We start from the raw sequence: 21,513 nt of genomic DNA, 5'->3' as shown, positions 1-21,513 counted from the left end.
TCCTACTGAAGCACTTATTTATCCTCCAACATGTCCTCTAAGAACATTCACACATCCGCGTGCTTCTTCTCTCACGACCAGACGGGAGGACGCAAAGCCACATATGCTCTGTGCCCAGGGGATTACTTTAATCCCTTCACACGCCATTTCCTGTTCCTACTGTTGTGACTAAATCTGCGTTTCAATAAAGTTAGCGTCTTTGAACAGCGCTGCTGATGAATCCTGTTAGAGCCACAATGGCGTTTCCTCCATGCTCTGTTAAAGGGGAACCCGGAGCTGGAAATTGCACCTCAGTGCTAAATGAAGCCTAAAGCTTTAATTAAGAGCAGCACACAAAGAGGGACGGATGCTGGCCGCCGTTCACAGCTCTCATGTTTCAGCCCCTCACTCGAGGAGGTGTCTGGGAAACCTTGACAGGTGGCGAGGTGAAACAAAACCAGATGAGAGCGGCCAAGGCATTGTGGGTAAATCGCCAGCATTCACTGTGACTTTGAAAGGGCAAAGGCGGATCCTCGGCTCCGTACCTGACTCACAGCCTCTAATCACTGAGGCTTAGAGGTGAAATCCACCAGGAAGTCACTCGAACACTGTTGCTAAACCGACCGCGGTGACGCCTTCTCCTCTGCTGCTGCAATGCTGAGGAGACTTTATTAATCGTGTGACAGAAGAGAATCTAGAGAAATGAAAATCGTAAAAAAAATCAAGGTCAATTTTATTCACTTGGAATCATGACATCATGCACTGCAGTTAAATCTGATACAGACACGACTGTTGTCAAAGTCAGAGAGAATGGAGCAGGTTCGACTTCAAGGAGAGATTGTAGATTATAAAAGAAGTAGAAGATGATAAAAGAAGTAGAAGATGATACTAAACAGGTGTAGGAGACAGAGAGTTTCACAGAGAAATGACAGGAAATCCCCATAAATCACTTTCACCACAGCAGGAAGAGACAAAATTCAACTTGTAAAATTCATCTCTCTAGTGATTTGATTGAAATGAAGCTGTGGAATCAATTTAAAGACAGAACAAAAATCCCCTGCCAATAAAGTTGACCTCAAAAAGCAAATTTTTGAACCAATATATTGAAACAACTTAATAATGAGAACTTGCTGGGGCTCCTTGGACGTGGGTGACGTCTCTTTTCTGCTGAATCCAATAAACAAAAGAACCTCATGAATGACTTGTGATAACTTTGCATAGTTGTTCATCTTCTAACCCACTAAACCTACATTCTTGCTGAATCACATGCTTCTCACTGGTAACTGTACCAAACATATGGGTTTGAGCAGGTTTGGTTGAAGATCAACAGTGAGAAGTGAGAGGGCTGGCGTGTCCTCTCTCCTCCGGAACAGGTCGAGTGCTGCAGGGAGGAGGCACTGCCCTTCATAAAATGGTGGCCTAAGAAGGCTGAGGGGTGTGAGTGAGAGTGAGGGGAGCAGAGGAAACCAAATCTGCCCCTGTGGCCTGTAATTGCTCGCTAGGTGGCTACAAGGTTAACACTTGTCTAGACAGAGCCATTCACGCTCACATTCTGCTTTGGCGAAAGCTCAAGGCTGCATAAGCTGCTTCACTGTTTCCTCTCACTGCAAACAATGAGCCGGGCTTTCCCTTCAGTGTGAGAAAAAGAGCTGAACCGACCCGGAGAAGGTGGTTTGTCACACACGCCCTTCATTTCAATGAAATCTAACGGCCTCAGTGGAAATCAATGAAACATCTGTGCCCTGAGTCCACATGCCACCTGACCTCCGTCTCCAATCTGCACGTCTGCTCTCGTTTGTCTCCTCCTGAGGTGGAACTTCACTTAGAACCCGTCTGCCTGTATCACTGACTCCTCCTGATACAGTCACATGACTTCAAGTGTGAAACCGACTGTATAGGGCAGCGCCATACGACCACAATCTAGATAGACAATAGAATCTGAAGCAATCTGTCATTTATATATATTGTAACATCGCTCAGCCCAAAAAAACATCAAAATAAAATGCTTGTCATTGATTCTGCATCGTGTCCATCACCCACATCCAGTCTTTATTTCTGTGATACTCTTGTCCGGGCCGAGCTCAGCCTGGTGGCACTGTCACACTGCAGGGGGGGGGGTATGATTGAGACCTGCACAAAGAGACAAACACACTGACACAATCAGGGATGTCTCTTTTAAAACAAAAGACAGAAGAGATGTATGCCAAAAATAACCAGATAAACTGCATGCACATTAATCACTGCTAACTTCACTTTATAGAAAAACCATCAACTTGACAATGTGCACAGAGGATTGTACGGAAGCGTATTGCATTCACTTGAAAAAAAAAAATGCTCTGGGTAAAAAAAAAAATAAAAGTTCGAAAAACAGGATTTTTCCTGTTTTTCACACTTTTTTTTTCCCCCCTGTTTTTCCGAGATACAAATCCTGTTTTTCGAACTTTTTTTTTTCCTGTTTTTCCAAGATAAAATCCTGTTTTTCGAGGTTAAGTTTTCTCCGGAAAAGGCGTTCCCTTAATCCTGCCTGAAGCTCTCACACGCATGGAGTATGGTTGCTGCTGCATCAGCCTGACCCTGCAACAGACTAATGTAGCTGAACGGTTTGTTCTCTTATACTGTCAGGAGGCCTCAGCCGAAAGAGGACACGAGAGATGGTTATTGAATCGGGACATCACACTCGTTTATTTTCCTTCACACTTTTCTCTATCGATAGAACCCTTTTCCGTTAGAACCCCTTTCAAAACAAGAGTCCCAACCACCAACCTGCTTATAACAGGAACTACACATCAATCTTCTATAATAAAGCCACTAACGGGACAAAAATAAAAACTATCCTCTACCTATATGTAGCATATCCCCCGAAAGATGGTCGAGACTTTCGACTGATGTTTTCAGGTTTATTTGACGCTACGTCTATGGACTTCACTTTCAAAATAAAAGCATGGAAAAAAATTTGAGCGAAAAACAGGATTTTTATCTCGGAAAAACAGGAAAAAAAAAAGTTTGAAAAACAGGAATTTTATCTGGAAAAACAGGAAAAAAAAAATTCGAAAAACAGGAAAAATCCTGTTTTTCTAACTTTTTTTTTTTTTTACCCAGAGCTTTTTTTATTTTTTCAAGTGAATGCAATACGCCTCCGTAGGATTGTACTTGACTCAGTGTTTCACATTTGACTTGTTGCGTCTGTATGTCCGTGCAACAATTTGTGTTTTATACAACACCAAAACGTAGCTGTTCATCTTTATCACTTTGTGGATATAAATGTATGAATATTCATTCCAACTGAAGTGAGACTAAACCCATGATCATCACAGAACTTTAAATCATGCCTTCACCCTCTGTCACCATCCGTTCTCATAAATCGTAGCTTTTTTTGTGGGAAGTGTTGTTAATGTTTCAAACCTTATATTCCACATTGTGTTTTTAATTTTGGTCAAATAAAATCATATTGGTATCAGTATTTATTTGTGCTGATATGTGCTAATATGACAACTTTTATTTTACACAATAAACAATGAATGAGAAAATGCACATTTATACACATTCACATACATCTAAATATTTGTCTCTAAACCAAAAGCTCTGTTTGACTTCAGACCAGAAACTACAGCTGGACTAACCAGTAGGGATGGGGGAAAAAAAATCGATTGTGTTACAAATCGCGATTCTTGTGAATGACGATTTTAAATCGATATGCTGCCTCCAAAATCGATTTAAAAAAAAAAAAAAAAAAAAAAATTATTTTTTAAAAACATATTTATTGGTTTATACCGGGGGGATATATGGGGGGAGCAACATCACCCCAGAGCATGTTGACCAGCTCTTGTTTTTGCACAAGAATCTAAACATACCCAAGCACTAGCTTTGCATCGCCTACATGCAAACAACAATAGCCTACTTTTTGTTTATTTCAAAGTTTATTTTAAGTAAACTTTTATTCATTCTATTTAATTTACCTTTTATTTATTGTTTAAAAGTAGCCTAAGTGGCATACATTTCTTAATCTGTCAGTTTGTGTGCAGTTGACAGGGGCAATACAATAATAGGGCACATTTTTATTTCTTTTCTCTATTGGCTGCCCGGCAGTCATTAAGTTAATGTTAATATTTGAAATAAAACTGGTAAAGCTCTAAGTGAATTTGACTGTGTTGTATTTGAAGGTATGATTCAACTTTTTTCTATGGTCCAGTATTTAAAAAAAAAAAATAACCAAAAGAAATCCCAGGAAATCGTAATATCGAATCGCAATACTTACAGAATCGCAATACATATCGTATCGCCACCTAAGTATCGTGATAGTATCGTATCGGGAGGTCCCTGCCGATTCACGTCCCTACTAACCAGTCAGTGATTGAGGAGCAGTAACGGACCTGGTGGAAGCACCTCAGTGAGTCTCATGTGAAGGAGATGGAACTTACTGGTGACGGGTGGAGACGGTGGAGACTCCACTGCGTCCCTCCGTCGCAGCAGGATCCTCCGCAGCTCTTCGTCGGGGTTTGTTGACGGAGGTGCTACCTTGGGTTGAGGGGAGGCTCTATTGAAAGTCCCCTGGAGGATTTGAACAAAGCATACACACACAGAGGCCTGGTCAGCGAACAGAGCGTAGAGATGGACGTAGATCTTATTAAACCAGACTTTAACTGGGGTGGATGCATCCCTCATAGTCTGACTCTTCATCCTGTGTGTCTGTTGTGTTGCAGTAAAACTTTCTCTTCAGTAAAATATCTGACTACTGGATTTTTATTTTATTCTAACATCACATGCCTCTCTACTCCTGAGTAAATACAGTTGAAGTTCAACAAGTAAAAAAAGGTCTGTGAGGATATTTGATTGTTGATCATTACCATGATTCCTTTAAGTTCCTGAATGGCGGAATTAGACGGCAGCCTCTGCCTCTGACAAAAGGGAAATGGGAGGAAAAAGACGGGTTTGGTAAATAAGCAGCAGTCTGACCCATTATACTTATTTTTTCACAATCAGCAGAGACGAGACACTGTAGGTGAGCACGGGCCGTTTGCTTTCTGCAAGAAGAAAATGTGTCAACACACTCACTCATTCTGAGTCACGTCAATTTTCCCATCCTCATTATGTCTAATTACCTGGCAGAGCAGGTCCTAATGCTATCTAATTTGGCAGAGTTGTTGTTGTGGAGGAACACGCAGACTGAGATGTCTTGGCTGTGTGTTGTGTATTTACCCAAACAAGCAGCTCTTAGATATTCCTGCACACTGATGGATTGAGGAGCACTGAACAAAATATGTGCTGTACAGTGTATTTACTTTGTACAGGAAACTCATTCAGGCCCAAGAGGGCTGCTGGACGTCAAGAAAAACAATATTTACCTTTATTGGAATTAGGGTTGCAAAGGGGCGGAAAGTTTGCGCTAAATTTCCGGAAACTTTCCATGGGAAGTTTAGCTCGGGAAGTTTAGTTCGGGAATTTTGAAAAAAAATAAAACTACGCAAATTAGATGCTGAGCAATAAAAACATAATTCAAAACTCTATTTTAAAGATGTATGGAACGTTGGATTTCAACCCTCCACTGTGCATTCGTCCATCACATGCACAGATAACTCCCAGCATCCTTCACTCTACAGCAGGGCTATTGAGGCCTGCTGTAGAGTGCAGGACTAGTCAGGTAAGTTTCTATGATATTACTGGGGAAAATATATTAGCATGCTGATTGAGGATTGTTCATCTGTTCATCTAGACTATTTCCATTCATTTATCCATCAATTGTAAAATATATTTACAGACAATTCCAATAGTTTGGCTAACTATTTATATCTCTGGCATTGCATTAGTGTTTTTTTACAAACTTTTTTCTCATCTTATTCTACAGAACAATGCCACGTGCACTCTCTCATGTGTGGAGACATTTCACCCCATCCAATGTAGAAGGAAAGGCTGTGTACATTTGCAAATACTGTGCAAAGACCTATGTTAAGAATGACACAACGATGCAGAAGCATATAGTCAAGTGCCCAAAGTTTCCTCAGGGCTCAAATCAGCCTATGACAAAACAAAATGTTTATATTTATGTCTGTATATGAAAAGGTAAATACAGTTAGTATAAATTACCCACAACATTTCCTGTTTATTCCTGTTAATTCCCGTTTATTCCCGTTAATTCCCGTATATTCCCGGTAATTCCCGTTAATTCCCATGGAAAGTTTCCAACTTTGAATATTCCCGGAATTTTGCAACCCTAATTGGAATTAATGGAATAGTTTTATGTTTCACTGTCTCTTTGTCTGCAGGATGTGATCTACTTTATTTAGGAGGGTTTTGATCTTTTCTTTGTCTGCGACCACTTCCTGTGTTGAAGGAGTTTCTTTTCCCAGATCAGACCCAGGTTTCACAGCAGCAGAATGTACAGATGCTCCCCTCCACCTCATCTCTGCTGATGTCAAAAACCTCACGAGTTTCAGATCCATCAGCCTCCTGAGAATCGAGTATAAACCTCTAGCTACTGGCAGAACTCTCACTGCACCATTGTCTCAGTGTCTCATTTCATTTATTCATTTATTTCACCTCACTTAACTTATTTAAGAGGCTTATTTATTCCAATTCTGTGTGCACAAACATAACAAGCCAGCGTGTATTAATTGTTATTGATTATGTAAAGTATATTCCATGAATGGAGCAGGTAATATGATGTTTTGTTTGAAGTAACAAACAACAAAACTACCAGCAGAAGTTTCCTACAATATTGTTTCAGCCCTGCCATTGGGTGAGAGGCTGAGTACACCCTGCAGAGGAACTCCAGAGAATTGGGTCCGGACTTTCTCCAGAGGTTTTGCGATGTATTGAGGAAAGTCCACTGTCATGTGTGCCAGCAGGTAATGGTTTAACAGTCAGAAACACAGCAGGTCAAAGGTCACAGGTCATGTTGGTGAAGTCACCTGTCTCCTGGCTCTGTTAGCTGACTGGCCGACTGGTCGGAGCTGAACGCCTTTCTTGATCCTCTGCATCATCTCGTCCACCGCCTGCTGCCTGACGTCCACGTCTGAGCACCGTATACGTACACGCACACGCAGACACACACACACACACACACACACACACACACACACACAAAGACGTCATCACTTATCCTGCAGCTTTAGTCCTTTTCAAATGCTTTATTCAGTAGCTTCTGTGACACTAAATGAGGGTCTGCCTCAGTGTGAGACTGTGCCAAGAACCAAAATGAGTTTAAATGATATTAAGAGGTGTGAGGCAACGTGTAATTCATTAGCAGTGCAATTGAAATAAAACTCATTTGGATGGTAAAGTGTAAAAACAACACCAGCCCCTGGGACCAATCAATTAAGTCTTTTTTTGGTGAAACTCCAGGGTTTCCTCTTAATTATGCCAAAAACACTGACTGAACTGTATTATCCTCACTTCTGTTTTTGGCTGTAGTTATGCAACAATAGTTATTGCTGTCCCTAATTTTCTAGTATTCAAGGTATGCCTTTAGAGTTCAGAGCTGTCTTGGTGTGTGAGGTTACTGAAACTCAACAGGAATGAATTTTGGCTGGTTTGTAAAAACACAAACACTATTCAGATTCTATCCGAGAGAAAGAGAGTTCAAAAAAGAGGCTAAGAAAAATAAAACTCTCCAATAATGCGGCCTTTTGGCTAAGAAATGCGAATATTTAATTTCCCATCACAGCGCATTCAGCGACACACACAATGGAACTATTGTCAGTAAAATGTCCTTAAAATGTCACATAAAAAGTACTTTGTGTTGAAGTTATAGTGAAATATTTCCCTCCAAAGTGCTCAGAAAGAGACTATTATTCTGGTGTCAGAGAAGAAGATCCTCTCTGCGTAGTGCAGGGTTCAGGCCTCACAGATTCACAAACATTGAACAAAATGAGGACTAAGACAAGCCTGTTCAGTCGGCTCCCCTTTTGTTTGCACTAATTGAAGAATTTAACACGCTGACCTAATGGGCCAGTGATGGAGATTCGAGTTTGAATTTCTCATGAGCCACTTGCTTCAGCATTTGTCCTTCTACACTGAAGTGACATTGATTTGCTGAGGGAAAGGTGAAAGGAATATTTTCTAAAATGAAAATTATAAAAACAAAATGGATGAAATGCAGGAGCCACAGCAGACTTTAGTAGAATGAAAAACCAAATGAACATATCCGGGAGGAGAAAGGAAAGATACACTGAACGTTTGAGTTTCAGAGAGTGGACATTACTACAGCATTTCCCCTTAGTGTCTTCACTCATGATAGAAAAATCACAACGAGACACCAGAACCCAACAAGAGGGAATATTTGCAAACTACAGTTTGTCATTTCCAACAGTAGTATCTAGCAAAATCCTCTTTTCAAAATATTCAAAATATATATATAAAAAAAACATTTGTGACCTGTGTCTTTACTTTTAAAGGACACACCTTCCTTTTTCATTTAGAGGTTTTGGTGTCTGGATAATGTGATCCTGTATGACCTTAGTGTGGCCCCATATTTGAAACACTTTTTACTTTTGCTTCTCTCAGAAAGAAAAATGCGAAAGCTGAGAACCAAACCAGACCGTGTTCAAAATGGTGCTGACTGCTAAACAGGTTGACTGACATTGACAACAATCTTTGGCTGTGTGGTTGTAGCCAACAACACAAATGTGATTTGTCCATTTTTTCCAGGGGGAAGAATCATTTGTTGATTAATTATCCTGAACACTGAACATAGCAGCGTGTTATTTTGTAACTGAACAACACATGGAGGGATTTTCACCAACTTCATGTGAATATTACTTGGGAATGTGTGTCAGATTATTAACTTTTGGAGCTGATCCGTTGGGTTCGTTGCATCAATGCGCACAGTGAAAGCAGTATTTCATGCTCGATACAGTAAAATCTTTACAGATGTTTTAACAGCCACTGATGCGGGTAGGATTTCTCTTGGTGTCGCTGATGGTGAATGTAACTGTTCTTTAAGATGCCATTTAGTTTCAACTTTTACAAATTAAATGCAGATCTCATGAATAAGTTAGTAACACTGATCATAGGATGATCAAATGTAAACAAATTCTCTATCTGCACAGCCAACACTCTCTGTCATTGGGGATGGGGGGATGGCCGAGAGTTGATGGTTATTTAGGGGAATACATTTTTGTTCTAAAGGGGATTGTATCCCCACCTCATCCCCCGATAAACCACTTTCTGGTTGTAGCCAACTACAATAAATCTGCTATACTACTGGTGCCTAGACCTTGTCTTCAGATCCGATCCCACCGTAAGTTACAAACCATGATAGACACCTGCCAGTCTATACAAATTCTTCATCGTACTACATTTTGAATGGTGCAGCAGCACCTTATATATAATTCCAGATGTTTGCTGTGTACCTGGTGTCTTGGCGGAGTCGTGGACCTCTAGTTGGATGTCAGTGCTGATGTCCTTTCTCTTTCGGATCATTGACAACAGTGAGCTACAGGGGAAGGCACAGACAGAGCAGCTGGTTATGATCTAGGGTTCTACTCTCACAGGAACATACTGGTGATCCACCGACCTTCTCGTGAGGCCTTCAGGAACACGTCAAGGATTAAATCAAACTAGTGCATTTGATTTTGAATGAATGTCACCACCTCACATCATAATCAGGAAAAACGTGATTATGATGTGGAACACCTTCAGTGACAGGTCATCACAAACACAGGAACAGACTAGAGGCCGACAATAACAGAAAGAAAGTCACCAGGCTGTGTGATCACAAACAATTTTCTTTAAAGGATAAATTCAACTAAACAGATTCTGATCTAGCCTATATGCTCTATATATTTATAAACAGCCTCCAAAATAAAGACTCTTCCACATGTCGAAGGGTCCTTGAGCAAGATACTGAACTCCAAATTGCCCCTCTAATAGAAAAATAAGTGCTGCCCATAGATGCACTGGATGAATGTGTATGTGTGTGTGAATGGCAAATTGAATAAAGAACTGTAAAGAGTTTCGAGTCTTATCAAGACAGGAAAGGTGACATTTAAAAACAGACCATCAGTTGTTTGCATTTCATTGCACCAAAGGTACAAGATGCATCCAAGTACAACAGACTGATGATGCACAGAGCAGAGTGTGTGGGATCAAACCTGAGTGGGTTGGAGGAGAGGCCCGGAGGAGGAGGTGGTGGTGGTGGTGGTGGTGGTGGAGGAGGTGGAGGTGCTGGGGTGGGGATTGGGTTGGTAGCTGCCTGCAGCTTCTTCTGGAGCTCCTCAACTGGCCAGTGGATCCCATCCAGTTACAGTAAACACGCGGCGACAGCACAGAGAGCAGAACACACATTTTGTCAAGACTCTGGAGAACAGCTAATAGTCTTCCGTGCTGACAAAAGACATGAGGAGAATTTCATGGCCACACTTTAAATCAAATGGGCTCTGTAGGCTTTGTTGTATCCTACACACACGGTATTCCCTCTATAGTGCCAATAATGTGCTGGCCTCTATAGAGCACAGTGAAATGCCCGACAGCTCATCCTGTCCTTACACTTCCAAATATATCCTCACCTGTAAACCGCAGATCCTTGACCTCCACTTCAGTCTTGGAGCATTTGCCACTGCACTCCCTCTTCTCCTCCTCCACAAGCTCCAGTTTGCGCCTCAATGCCGTCAGCTCCCTCTGAGCCTCACAGCTTTTCAGCCTGTCCTCCATCTGCTTTATCTGAGGATGGACCCACCACAACACACAATTATTTCACTGGATAAATACAAATATGAACCACAACAACAACTTACAACTGACAATTAAGAGTTGCTTTTCTACTCTTCTGCCAGCACTGCAGCTTATGATTTCTGATTAGTAGCTGCCAGTTGACATTCAGACCCTGTTCCTTAACCAGTGTTTTAATTGTTCCTCAAATGAAGGGCATGACAACCTCTATCCAGCACCAGGAGAGATCAGTGATCCCACTCAGCTCTAATTGTTTTCCATCAGTGCCACAGGGAGGTGGGGGGGAGGTTGGGGTCGGGCTGGAGGCGACACTGCTTCCTTTAATTATTGATGTGGCAAGTCATGGCCCCGAGGTGTTTCTGTCATGGCCTGAGATCAGTCACCGGACAACCCTCCTGTGTAATTAAACAGCTAAATAATTATGTTTCTTTGATTGATGCAATTTTGATGCATAATAAATATAGGGATTACAGGAGTAAAGCACAGGGATGGGTTTCACATGCAATACTTTTCTTCTACTTGAACTAGTTTTGTGTTTATAACGAGTTATGTATGAATGAACAAAAGATGCTTAAGCTTGACGGTCATAACCTGATATTTACGTCTGTCATGTGACATATTGCATCCTGCATCTTCTCAGATATCTTCAGGCAATCCCACTAAAGCCTTTCCCCCTACACAGGGGTCTGTGAAGCAGGAGGCACCACAACGAGAGCTCCTTTGTTTGTTGGATTTACTATTTACAACATGAAAATGTCAGAACAAGCAAAAGTAGATAGGCAGGTCTACAGTGCACAAGTGAGCATCCACTTTACTTTTCTTGTGCAATATGAATGCACGTGTTACAGACTCGACATTTGTGGACTCCTACAGCCAAACCATGAATTGTCTTAGAATCCAAATCTTCTTGCGCTGTATGTAACTCTTTGCCCCCCTCTGCAGTGCAACAGTACAAAGTAGTCTGGTACTCAGAAGAGTGCATACCTCCACAGAGGCTAAACAGTCCCCTTATTAAACAAAACATATAAAATTCACTACATCCAGGTTTCTATTTGGATCTGGATCAAGTTCCATACACTCACAGATATCAGCCGCCTAAACATGCCAGATTGTTTTCATCAACACCCATTAATTATTCAGAGAATCAATATACCAAAATCTGACCTAATCCTCCTTGACCCAAATCCCTCCACCGAGTTTTAAAGAAATCCATCGAGTGGTGTTTGTGTTTACAAACAGACAAATGGACAGGGGTGAGAACAATATCTCTGTTTGAAATGTCGAATAAAATCTGGCCAAGGATGAGGAATACAGGTACCTGCATATTAAAGTCTTTAAAATGAGCCGTTTTGTTTTCTAGATAGTGGGCCTGGTGTGAACAGTCCACATTGTCTCAAAGTTCCTGCTGTTATCAGACGTCCATGGCCCTTCGCAGACTTGGGACATCGCACACTCAAGAGGTCCCTTAACAAAAATACAATGAATTCGAAATGATCAAACTGACCTAACTGACTATTATAAAATATCTTTTCAAACCAGCCGCTGGTTCTAATTCAGCAGCACCTGCTGCCTGAGTATTTGGCCTAATGTGCTACAAGCAGACAATTAAACACAACAAGAATTTTACCTTATTCTTGAAAGAAAAAGCTCGGCTCTGAAATTGCCTCCAAATTAGTTTTTTTGTCCGTTAAAAAGAACTGAGTATGTTATTCAAACCAGCAAGAAGAAATGTCCCTGAATCATAAAAGCTTTGTTCTTTACAAGGAGACAAAAGTGGACATCTGGTCATGAAGTTTGCTTCCTCGTGATTGAGGAGCATGTATTTTGAACAGATGTATGTTCTCACTATTTCCTCATCTGATCGTCCATGTTTCTTAATCAAGAATCAAAGACGCCCAGCTCTATTCGTGATGTTACATTCATAAGGTATCAGAGGAACCTGGTTGTGGTGCTCCAGCCTCTGTGTCTCCAGGTCGTGGGTCAGACTGGTGACCTGGCTGAGGGCTTCCTGTAGAGCATGGCTGGGAGAGGTGCTCTGCATCAGGATCTGACTCTGTCTCTGCAGCTTCTTTTGCTCGACCACCATCTGAAGAACACAAGGAGGACAGTGGGTATTCCACCTGAAGGAGCAGTCAGTCGGACACAGCCTAATGTCGTCGCACAGAGAACAAGGAAGGAGCATGGAGGGCTGCAGTGACAAACACTCACTTCTCTGCCAAAGTTCTCTGCCTCTGTCCTCAGACTCTGCTCCAGGCTCAACGTGTCCTGCAAGGTCTTGTATTCCTCCACAGCAAACTGAGACACTGGAGAGCAGAGATGCATTGACTGTGATACAGTGGTATCTGTGTGATTACTATAGAACAATAAGGCCATGCTCTGTTTTCCATATATAATTATTAGTGGATGTAGAAATGAAGACCATATTAAATTACCTCTGTTATATTTCCCCAGGAGCTTCTTTTGCTGAACTGTCTTAGCAATTAAAACAGTGTTATCATGTTTCTCCTTCAGCAGCTGCAAACGGAAGGAGGGTCAGAGCAGAGAGACAATACAGATGCTGCCGGGGATAAAGTGTGGATGGAAACAAACACTGATGTAGTTTGTTTCTTCCCGATCCATGCATATTCATGTTCATTTGATTTCAGTCTGCTTCGTCCTGCAGCATACATGGGAACATTCTGACAACCTGTTGAAAAGTGGTTAGACTGTGTAGGTCACCCGTGTGCTTCAATGCATGCATGTTCAACCTTGTGCATGTGAAAAAAAAACTCCTTACAGCTCCAAGGGAACTTTAGGACATATTCTTTCATACTTTCAGGGGAAAGTTTTTAATTGATCAGTCTACAATGTTATTAATATGTTTCGTTAAAAATCTAACTATTAATTAAACTAAGATTTACTTGAAATGTAATTGATATGGAGGATTAGTGATTCTTCAAGCTAGAGCCTGCACAAACACCTTTGCCCGCCTAAAGATGCTGTAGAGTCCATTCTGTCATCCACGCTAATGTTATGTAATCTATTGTTTTGTCAAGTCTATTCAATTTAACTTTATTTATGCAGCACAAAATGACAATATACATTATTACAATGCACTTTAAATAGTTAAGGATTTAACCTACCACCACCGCTTGGGTTGAGAGGAGAGAAATGAGAGAGAGAGAAAGGAGAGATTTCAAGAACTACAACAGTAGAACTGTTTGCTAGTCTCACTAAGAACATAGATTTATAATGACAAATAATATATTGTATTGTATAATATAAGTGACAGGTCAAAACAAACAGAAGAAGGTTTGAACTTACTTCTTCTCTGGTCTCCCTCAGTTGGTTTCTCACTGCCTCAAGGTCAGTGACTGCTTGAGTTTTCTCCTTTAACGTTAACTCCAACTTACTTTGCAGCTCTGAAACAAAGACGATCAGAGCCGCTTTAAACAGAACTCTTAAACTCTTCCCTGTCAGACTCTGTGAATGTGAAGCGAAACTGGGAGGAACAGTGTCTGAGTTGAACATGGGCCTGATGCTGTGCAGATGGAATCAGTAACGTGGAAACAGTTACAATACCCAACTGGGCATGTGAGCTGTTGAAGTAGAACAGGGAATTTCACCCTGCTCAGTGTTCTTTTAACAAGGCTTTATTAGAAAACCTGTATTTGGTTTGTGCTGACCATGAGTCTGGCTGTTATAATGAGATTATGAAAATGTAACAAATGTGTTTACAGCAGAACAGCGGAGAAAAGCTGAGAATGGGCTACACCTGCTTTTAGTATATTTATTTATGCACAACTTAAATGTAATTTGTATAAGCATACAGTGGAATTAAAGGACAGTCGCAGCATCAACACTTCTTATTTGGCTAGATGGATGTGCTATCACCTGCTTCATGTGTTAAATTCATAAAAAAAGAAGAAGTGGTGTTTCAAGGTAAAGCAGCTCACAGCAGGAGCAGGCAGAGACATTTAGGAGGGTACTTAAGCAGAAAAGGTTGTTGACATCTAAAATTGTTTTAGCGAGGAATGAAATTACCTTTTTTGAATAGGACAAGTATTCTGATGAATAAAATTAAATGAAAATGCAGTTTCGCAGTGGCAGGACCTTGCCTGGGTCTCACCACGATGTGCTCAGCTCCGAATCTACAGCTGATGTTTGATCATATTTAGTTATATAAATGTTAAAAGTAAAAAAAAAAAAAAAAAAACACACTGACAACTAGATCTCCTTTAACACGTTATTATGGATTTTGACCATAATAAATCTACAATCTTGGAGCAACGTATTTCTGTATTAATCATTATCCGCATCAGAGTTTATCATTTGCAAATAACGCTATTATTTCAACAGCCTTAAACAACATGATGGGAAAAGCATCATGGACTGTGAATCCATTATCACCAAAGGTATAATTACTGCTTAAAGGAACTGACCATTACATGGTTCCACTGACAGCTGGATGAGAAGAAAACATGTGTAGTTATTAGTTACTTATCCCATGCATATGCAATGCATCACTTAGCAGATTATAAATGAGTATATATTTTTTTTAAATCTTGGTTTGTATATTTCATATTTACATATTTATATAATCAACAGAGGCCGATACTGTTGTCTTACACATATTCCTGAACAGCGACATGTCGTCTAACGTCACAGAGTAAATTCACTTTGATATGAAGAACAACATGTGATAAAAATTTACCATTAAGGTTGATACTAGAACATTTCTACATGGCTGAAACTGTGACTACAATGCATGGTAAGTGTGTAGTAAATATGTGACACACATAACGACTGCAGACATCCAGTACCTGAGATGGTGCTCTGGCACTGAGGGGAGAGGCAGACCTTGCTGGCTGCATCTAAGTCTTCGCCAACTTCCTCGTCCTCTTCATCCTCAAGGCTGATCTGTGCGAGGGTGCTTGGGCTGAGGTGGGACAGAAGCATCATGCTCTTCCTCTTCAGAGAGCGGTTCTGACGGTTCAGCTGCGAGAATCATGGAGAGACACACAGCCAGGCGTTAGTGAATAAAAGAGATTGATGGCAATGTACAATTACTTTAAGATGCTGCAGGTGATATTTGATATTTCCCAAAGTCAAATAATAACTATTAATAAGCACTATTATTTCCAATCCATGTTCCCTGTAAAGGAAACAAATGTAATGTGTTATGGCAATTTCCACAATAATCCCACTACCAACGAGGAAACGAGACTCAAAACTCTCTGACAGTATTGTCACACTTGATGCTCAGAGCATGGTGCACACCACAAGGTTGAGTTTGTCAATATGCACACCAGATATGAAACAGCTCACTGTCTTTATACATTTGGCTAACCACTCCCATACTGGAGGGGGGGTGTTAAACAGGAAAAGGTTGAGATCCTTTGATCACATGAATACAAAGGTGCCTAGTTAAAGCAATCGGACCAATATGCATTCAGTAGTAAAGGGCTGTGTCTAGAGAAAATCAGGTTACAGTGGCTATGTTAATCAGGTCAATACACATTCAAATAGTACAGGATGCAGCATGATAAAGGTTTCATCGTCATTCAATCATGATCAAACAGACGGGAAATACATGCCATTACAAATGTCATTAACACACAGCAGATTTAATCTCAGTGCTGAAGATTGTCAAGGCCAATTTTTGGTCACTGATCTTATTGGTTGATTCTGTAAAAATCATCCTGAAAAGTGTTGAAAAGCTGCATGAAGCACTGCCACTGTGTAATCCCATTACTCCAACAGAAACATGCCACAGGGAGGCAACTACTCATTTCTCTGCAGGTACACTGTCTGTGATCCTCAGTTGCTGGACAAGATGCTGGATTTCTGTTTGCAGCGTCAAATTCTTTTGACCCCAGACCCCAAAGTTTAGAATTATCCATTTTGACCCTATCAGTTTTCAATAGAAAAGCACCACATATATACAGACCAGACCATTTTATTTTTACTGCAGTTAAAGCCGCGACCTAAACCCAAAAATTGTAACACTCACAAATTGTATGTAAATTCACATTGAAGTCAACATTTTTTAATTATAGTATATGATGATGATCATACAGATAATATTTGCTGCATATTATCAACGGTAGAATATTTCCTTCAGTATTTTGACCTGTAATAACGTGGTTGAAAATGTACACACATAAAAGTTAACTCACTTTAAAGTTTGGTAATAACAATGTTCTCTGTAAAATCAGTTGGACATGATTAAGTTGCAGTAACAGTAAACTTTTCAAAGAAGTGGGATTTTTCTTTCTTTGACTGGAGAATAATTTAACGGATAAGTTCTGACAGCACTGTGGTCACAACAACACTTGAGACAACTGTAAAGAGGGAGATTACGAGGTGCAGCCACAACCTCTGAACGCACAACTTACGGACCATTCAGCACATGTTGCTTAAAAGATGACACGAACCCAACAAAAACTGTACACGCCTTCATTTCTCAAATCTGCATCGCCGCTGGGAAACAGTGATGAGGGAGCAGAGAGACAGACGGGGCGGATGAGATGTTTGTTCTGATTTTCTCGTTTCTCTTGGCCCTGCAATCAGTCATAATGGCAGGACGCATGCAAAAGCAATGACAAGGTGTGAAAAAAAACGACATCATTAGAGGAGCACAAGCAGATGAAGGAGGCAGACAAAAGCAGTGGATATCTCTCCTTTTAGATGTAATCACAGTTTTTTGTTGTGGCGTGTGTTTGCCTCTTGCATCTCTGTGCAACGTGTTTTTCTGTGTGATTATAACTTTTAACACATGCTCTCATTTGGCCTTTTTCCTTGAACTTCTTTGCAAATTGATCAGTTGCTACTCTAAGCGCAATGCATTCTAAACTGCCACAATGGCCATTCCATTTATGAAAGTTCCATCATCAGGACAGCCATATGTTTCAATTAAGGAGAACCGTCACTAACGCAAAACATGAACGATGCCTATGTGAAGGAGATTGATGCCAATTATGCATGTTTCTTGGTTTCGTCTGAAGGAAGAAAATTGCCTGGAGGGTAGAAAAAAAGAGGAGGAAAAGAAAAGGCGAGTCATAAAAGAAACATTTATTAATGGCATCCTGGTGGGAGCGGATTGCAGCAATTCCGTCTTTGATGATGCCCTTCAGGCTGCATCTTTTCTTTTCTGAAACGCAATCAACAATACATAACATGGAATCACATTATTTTGATAATAATCTACAATTGGCGGCAAGAAAAGTACATATGAAATTATATACTCAGATAAATCAAGGCTGGCATAGCATCGGGTGAGCACTCTCCTGAGTCGCAGTCACGTCCCCTTCATCTTGCTTTTGATCACACATCAAAAATAAGAAAGACTAAGCATCAGAAACACATTCGGATGTGACTGGTTGTAAATTGCTAACGCCCTTTGCTCGCTTTTTAATTCAAAATATTGAGGACTTAAGGAATTGCTCTGAACTTCAGCCTCATTCAGACAGGGAATATTGCGGAGGCCAAATTATCATCATCTACAAGGAAATGCACAGTTCCGTCAGTCTGTTCTCCTGCGACATCTCCTCGTGTGTTTTGACTTTAATTTAAATGTAAATAAGTGATAAACTGATGTATAGCAAACATGACTTTGTATGTAATATTGCTGAAATGCTAGTAGAAAGATCAACTCTGTTTAAAAGGGTAATATGTATGAGACATATTTGACTCACGATCCATACTGGTTTAATGAATGCATTCTCAGTTGGGGTCTGGCTATGGTCGAGGTTTTATATGAAGGAGGGAGAAGAAAGGCGCAGAGAGCGAAAGGCCAAAGGAACTGAGAGCTTGATGGAGAGACCGTCTGTCACACAGCGAGCTTCTAGTCTGTATTTTGTGTCTTAAACGCCGTATTCAGTGGACGTACATCCTGCTACATAATGTCTTTTCTGAAGCCAAATTCCTGCTGTCTGTCAGTAGAAGAGGAAATCTGCCACAAGACAGTCTCTCAAGACAATGACTATTCACCATATATATGACAAAGTAGATACTATGACAAAAACCAAGAGTACATTTGGTCTCCACAGAATCTGTCTTTATATCAGGCCAAAGACTTCTTTGACAGACATCTGCATCATGAGTCAGTTCAAATATATATTTTTTAAATTTGGTTCAATGTGGTTAAAAGCTTCACAGTTACACTTTTATGCAAAAAAAACAAGAAAAAACATATGTCACAACATCATGACGTTATAACTGCAAAACCCAGAGACAGGATAAAAACAGAGTTAATAGGAAATCAAGATGACTGCGATAGTTTGAAAGCTAGACTGGAAAAGCATTTTGCAACACAACAGATCAATAGAGCTATAAACAAACATGACACTAAACTGAAAACCACCTGCCTTACTCACTGTTACATTATATGGAATGGAACCAGTCCACTGGGTGTAATGCCACAGTTAAATATTAGTAATAAATATCAAAAAATAATAAGGAGGCGGGGTTGGAGCAGCAACCTAACTATCCCAACCTGGCCACTCCCTGTAGGTCAACAAACTTCCTTCCTACACATGTTGCAACGGACATGATTATTATTATTATCATTACCTCCACGAAGAAGGTTATGTATTCACCCTTTTCCATTTGTTTGTTTATTGTAAGATTAGATGAAAAATCCTTGACGAATTACAATGAAACTTGGTGGAAGTATGGGTCAGTAAATGTTGATATGGATCCAGATCAGGGGGAGTGTTCATCCAAATAATGTGGACGTTACATTTGCTTTCCTTGACTTTTACAGCCATGCAGGGGCGAGAGGTGACGTTTCAGACTCTCAAATTCTGTAGAGAATGTTTTTTTAAAGTGTTTGAATTTCAACCCCTTTCTGAGCAATCATTTTGTTTTCGTGTTTATTTGTCGTGGTTTTGAAAAAAATCTGGACCAGATTGGAATCAAATAAATTTTGGGGTAAAAAAGAGGAGGCAAAAAAGGATGTTTTATTTATTAAAACATTGATGCTGTGTAGATCTAAAATCCTGACACTGCACCGGATATTGAAGCAAACTAGACAAACATAATAACAAAGTATGACTTGTAAATCCCCAAATCCTCAGCAGCCACTGAAATCACCTTGAGCCAAAAGTATTTCTCAACAACCCAGTCCAGTCCCCAGACGCCGTAAAGTATTTACAAATCTTACTTGTCACTCCTATAAGATGAGGATGAAAAACAATCCAAAAGGAAAGAGGACCACTGGAGGCTCAAGGACGCAAAAAAACAAAAAGGGCATAAAAGTCAACCTTCACCATAATTCTCCCTCAGCCACCCACTGCCCAAAATCTGCTCCGGCCCACCTGGCTGACTGAGGGGGCTTTTGTCCAGAAATTGAATGAGAAATGATTACAGTGATAAGCTCAACACCAGTGGGCTGCAAAATCACCACGTGCCAAGCTTCCCCGCTCTCAATCACAACTCGCATTTTAGCAAGGACCCCAAAAAAGTGTGCTCTGAATCAAAAGAGTCCAATACAATTGTAAACACTAAGATATGGGGACAGCAGCAGCACTGGAGGACCACAGAGTGCTTCTGATTGCAACACACAAATTGAATGTGTCAGTGTGTGCTGGTTTCTGGAATACACAGACCAGAGAGACATCTTCAGTGACTGATTTGATGCTGCAGAATTGGTTTAGCCAAACTTATTCTAAATCAGCAGATATAGATTACAGTAGTTCTAGCTTGCGTTATCTTCCTGACGTGCTTTCCTTGATTGTGAACATGGTATTGGACTCATGATCCATGTTAGTCATGTCAGTAACATGGAAACAACAGATGATAAGAGAGACAGCTCGTTGATTGACGCATCACTGTTGAGTTTTTCTATAATTTTTTTCAGATCTAGAGATAATGTATGTCATAATTTGTAACTATAAAAATACAATTGTATTGAATTGATGAAAAAATGGAACTGCACCTTTGAGGCCAGGGCTTCAGCACTTTCTCTACACGTCCTCTCGATCTCCAGGTTCTCCTGAATCACACTGACCTCTTCGATGACCATCTGAGACACTAGGGAAAAACACAAGTGAAGACACAGAAGATATAAACACGCTGACTTTATTGTCAAACTTGAGGCTGGTGTCCATCGTGTAATTTTGGGCTGCTCCATATTTTTGAGCTCACTGTTGACTCATTATTCAAACAAAACCAAGGTCTCTACCAAACCCTCACAAAGGGCTTTGAGTTGCCGAAATCTAACCATAGAGATACAAAAGTTTATTTAGCTTTAGGTGCCATGAGTGGATATTCTATAGAATGTACAAATTTAAAGAAATGCCTCAGTATGTTCATTTCCTATGTGTGTGGGACTTTGCAGGTATGTTAAAAAAAAAAAAAAAAGATCTCAGTAGCATTACACTTCAACACATGAGTGTAGTGGTTTGTTGTCCTTGCTGAAGATCTTGATGACTCTTGTTACAACGTGTGACGTGAACTGGAGCTCCATGGAAGCAGTAATAGAGGAAGAGGTCTGATCTGATATAAAAGTAGCACTGCAAAAAATGTTATTTGAGAGAAGACTGCTGCTGTTAGCAAACACTCATTTGATTTACAATCTACACACAGAACATGACAGCAGCCACCCAGAGGAAACAGAATTCTACATTTAGGTAAAATAATATCAAAAGTATTATCAGCAAAATATATTAAATTGTTAGTATGTGTTATACAATATTGTGTGTTATTAATAGATCTTGTAATAATATTCTCTTTTTTTTATTATAGATTTTTCATTTATTGTCATTAATAGATGTATTACTACATTGATTATCTAATAAGAACTGTTTGAAATATAGTGGGAAAAAAATATGAAATGGCCAACAATGAAAATACTCAAGTGATGTACTAAACGTGTTAAAGAGGGGT

The 21,513-nt window shown here is 40.2% G+C and overlaps 1 protein-coding gene across 1 annotated transcript in view; it reads right to left on the bottom strand.

The window, feature by feature from the left end:
* Positions 1-695: 695 nt before the first annotated feature.
* Positions 696-21,513, bottom strand: part of shtn1 (shootin 1) — a 29,813-nt gene continuing 8,995 nt past the window's right edge. The window contains exons 4-16 of the mRNA XM_061087151.1: positions 20,564-20,658; positions 15,447-15,621; positions 13,948-14,045; positions 13,077-13,158; positions 12,853-12,947; positions 12,584-12,730; positions 10,482-10,635; positions 10,068-10,194; positions 9,327-9,409; positions 6,885-6,988; positions 4,824-4,874; positions 4,398-4,527; positions 696-2,109 (exon numbers count right to left, since the gene is read on the bottom strand). Of these exons, the coding sequence (XP_060943134.1) occupies positions 2,078-2,109; positions 4,398-4,527; positions 4,824-4,874; positions 6,885-6,988; positions 9,327-9,409; positions 10,068-10,194; positions 10,482-10,635; positions 12,584-12,730; positions 12,853-12,947; positions 13,077-13,158; positions 13,948-14,045; positions 15,447-15,621; positions 20,564-20,658 (1,373 nt within the window). The 3' untranslated portion in view covers positions 696-2,077. The remainder of the gene's footprint in view (positions 2,110-4,397; positions 4,528-4,823; positions 4,875-6,884; positions 6,989-9,326; positions 9,410-10,067; positions 10,195-10,481; positions 10,636-12,583; positions 12,731-12,852; positions 12,948-13,076; positions 13,159-13,947; positions 14,046-15,446; positions 15,622-20,563; positions 20,659-21,513) is intronic.

This window comes from Limanda limanda, chromosome 15 (assembly GCF_963576545.1).
Source record: "Limanda limanda chromosome 15, fLimLim1.1, whole genome shotgun sequence".
NCBI lineage: Eukaryota > Metazoa > Chordata > Actinopteri > Pleuronectiformes > Pleuronectidae > Limanda > Limanda limanda.
This window is presented reverse-complemented; position numbering and strand designations above follow the sequence as displayed.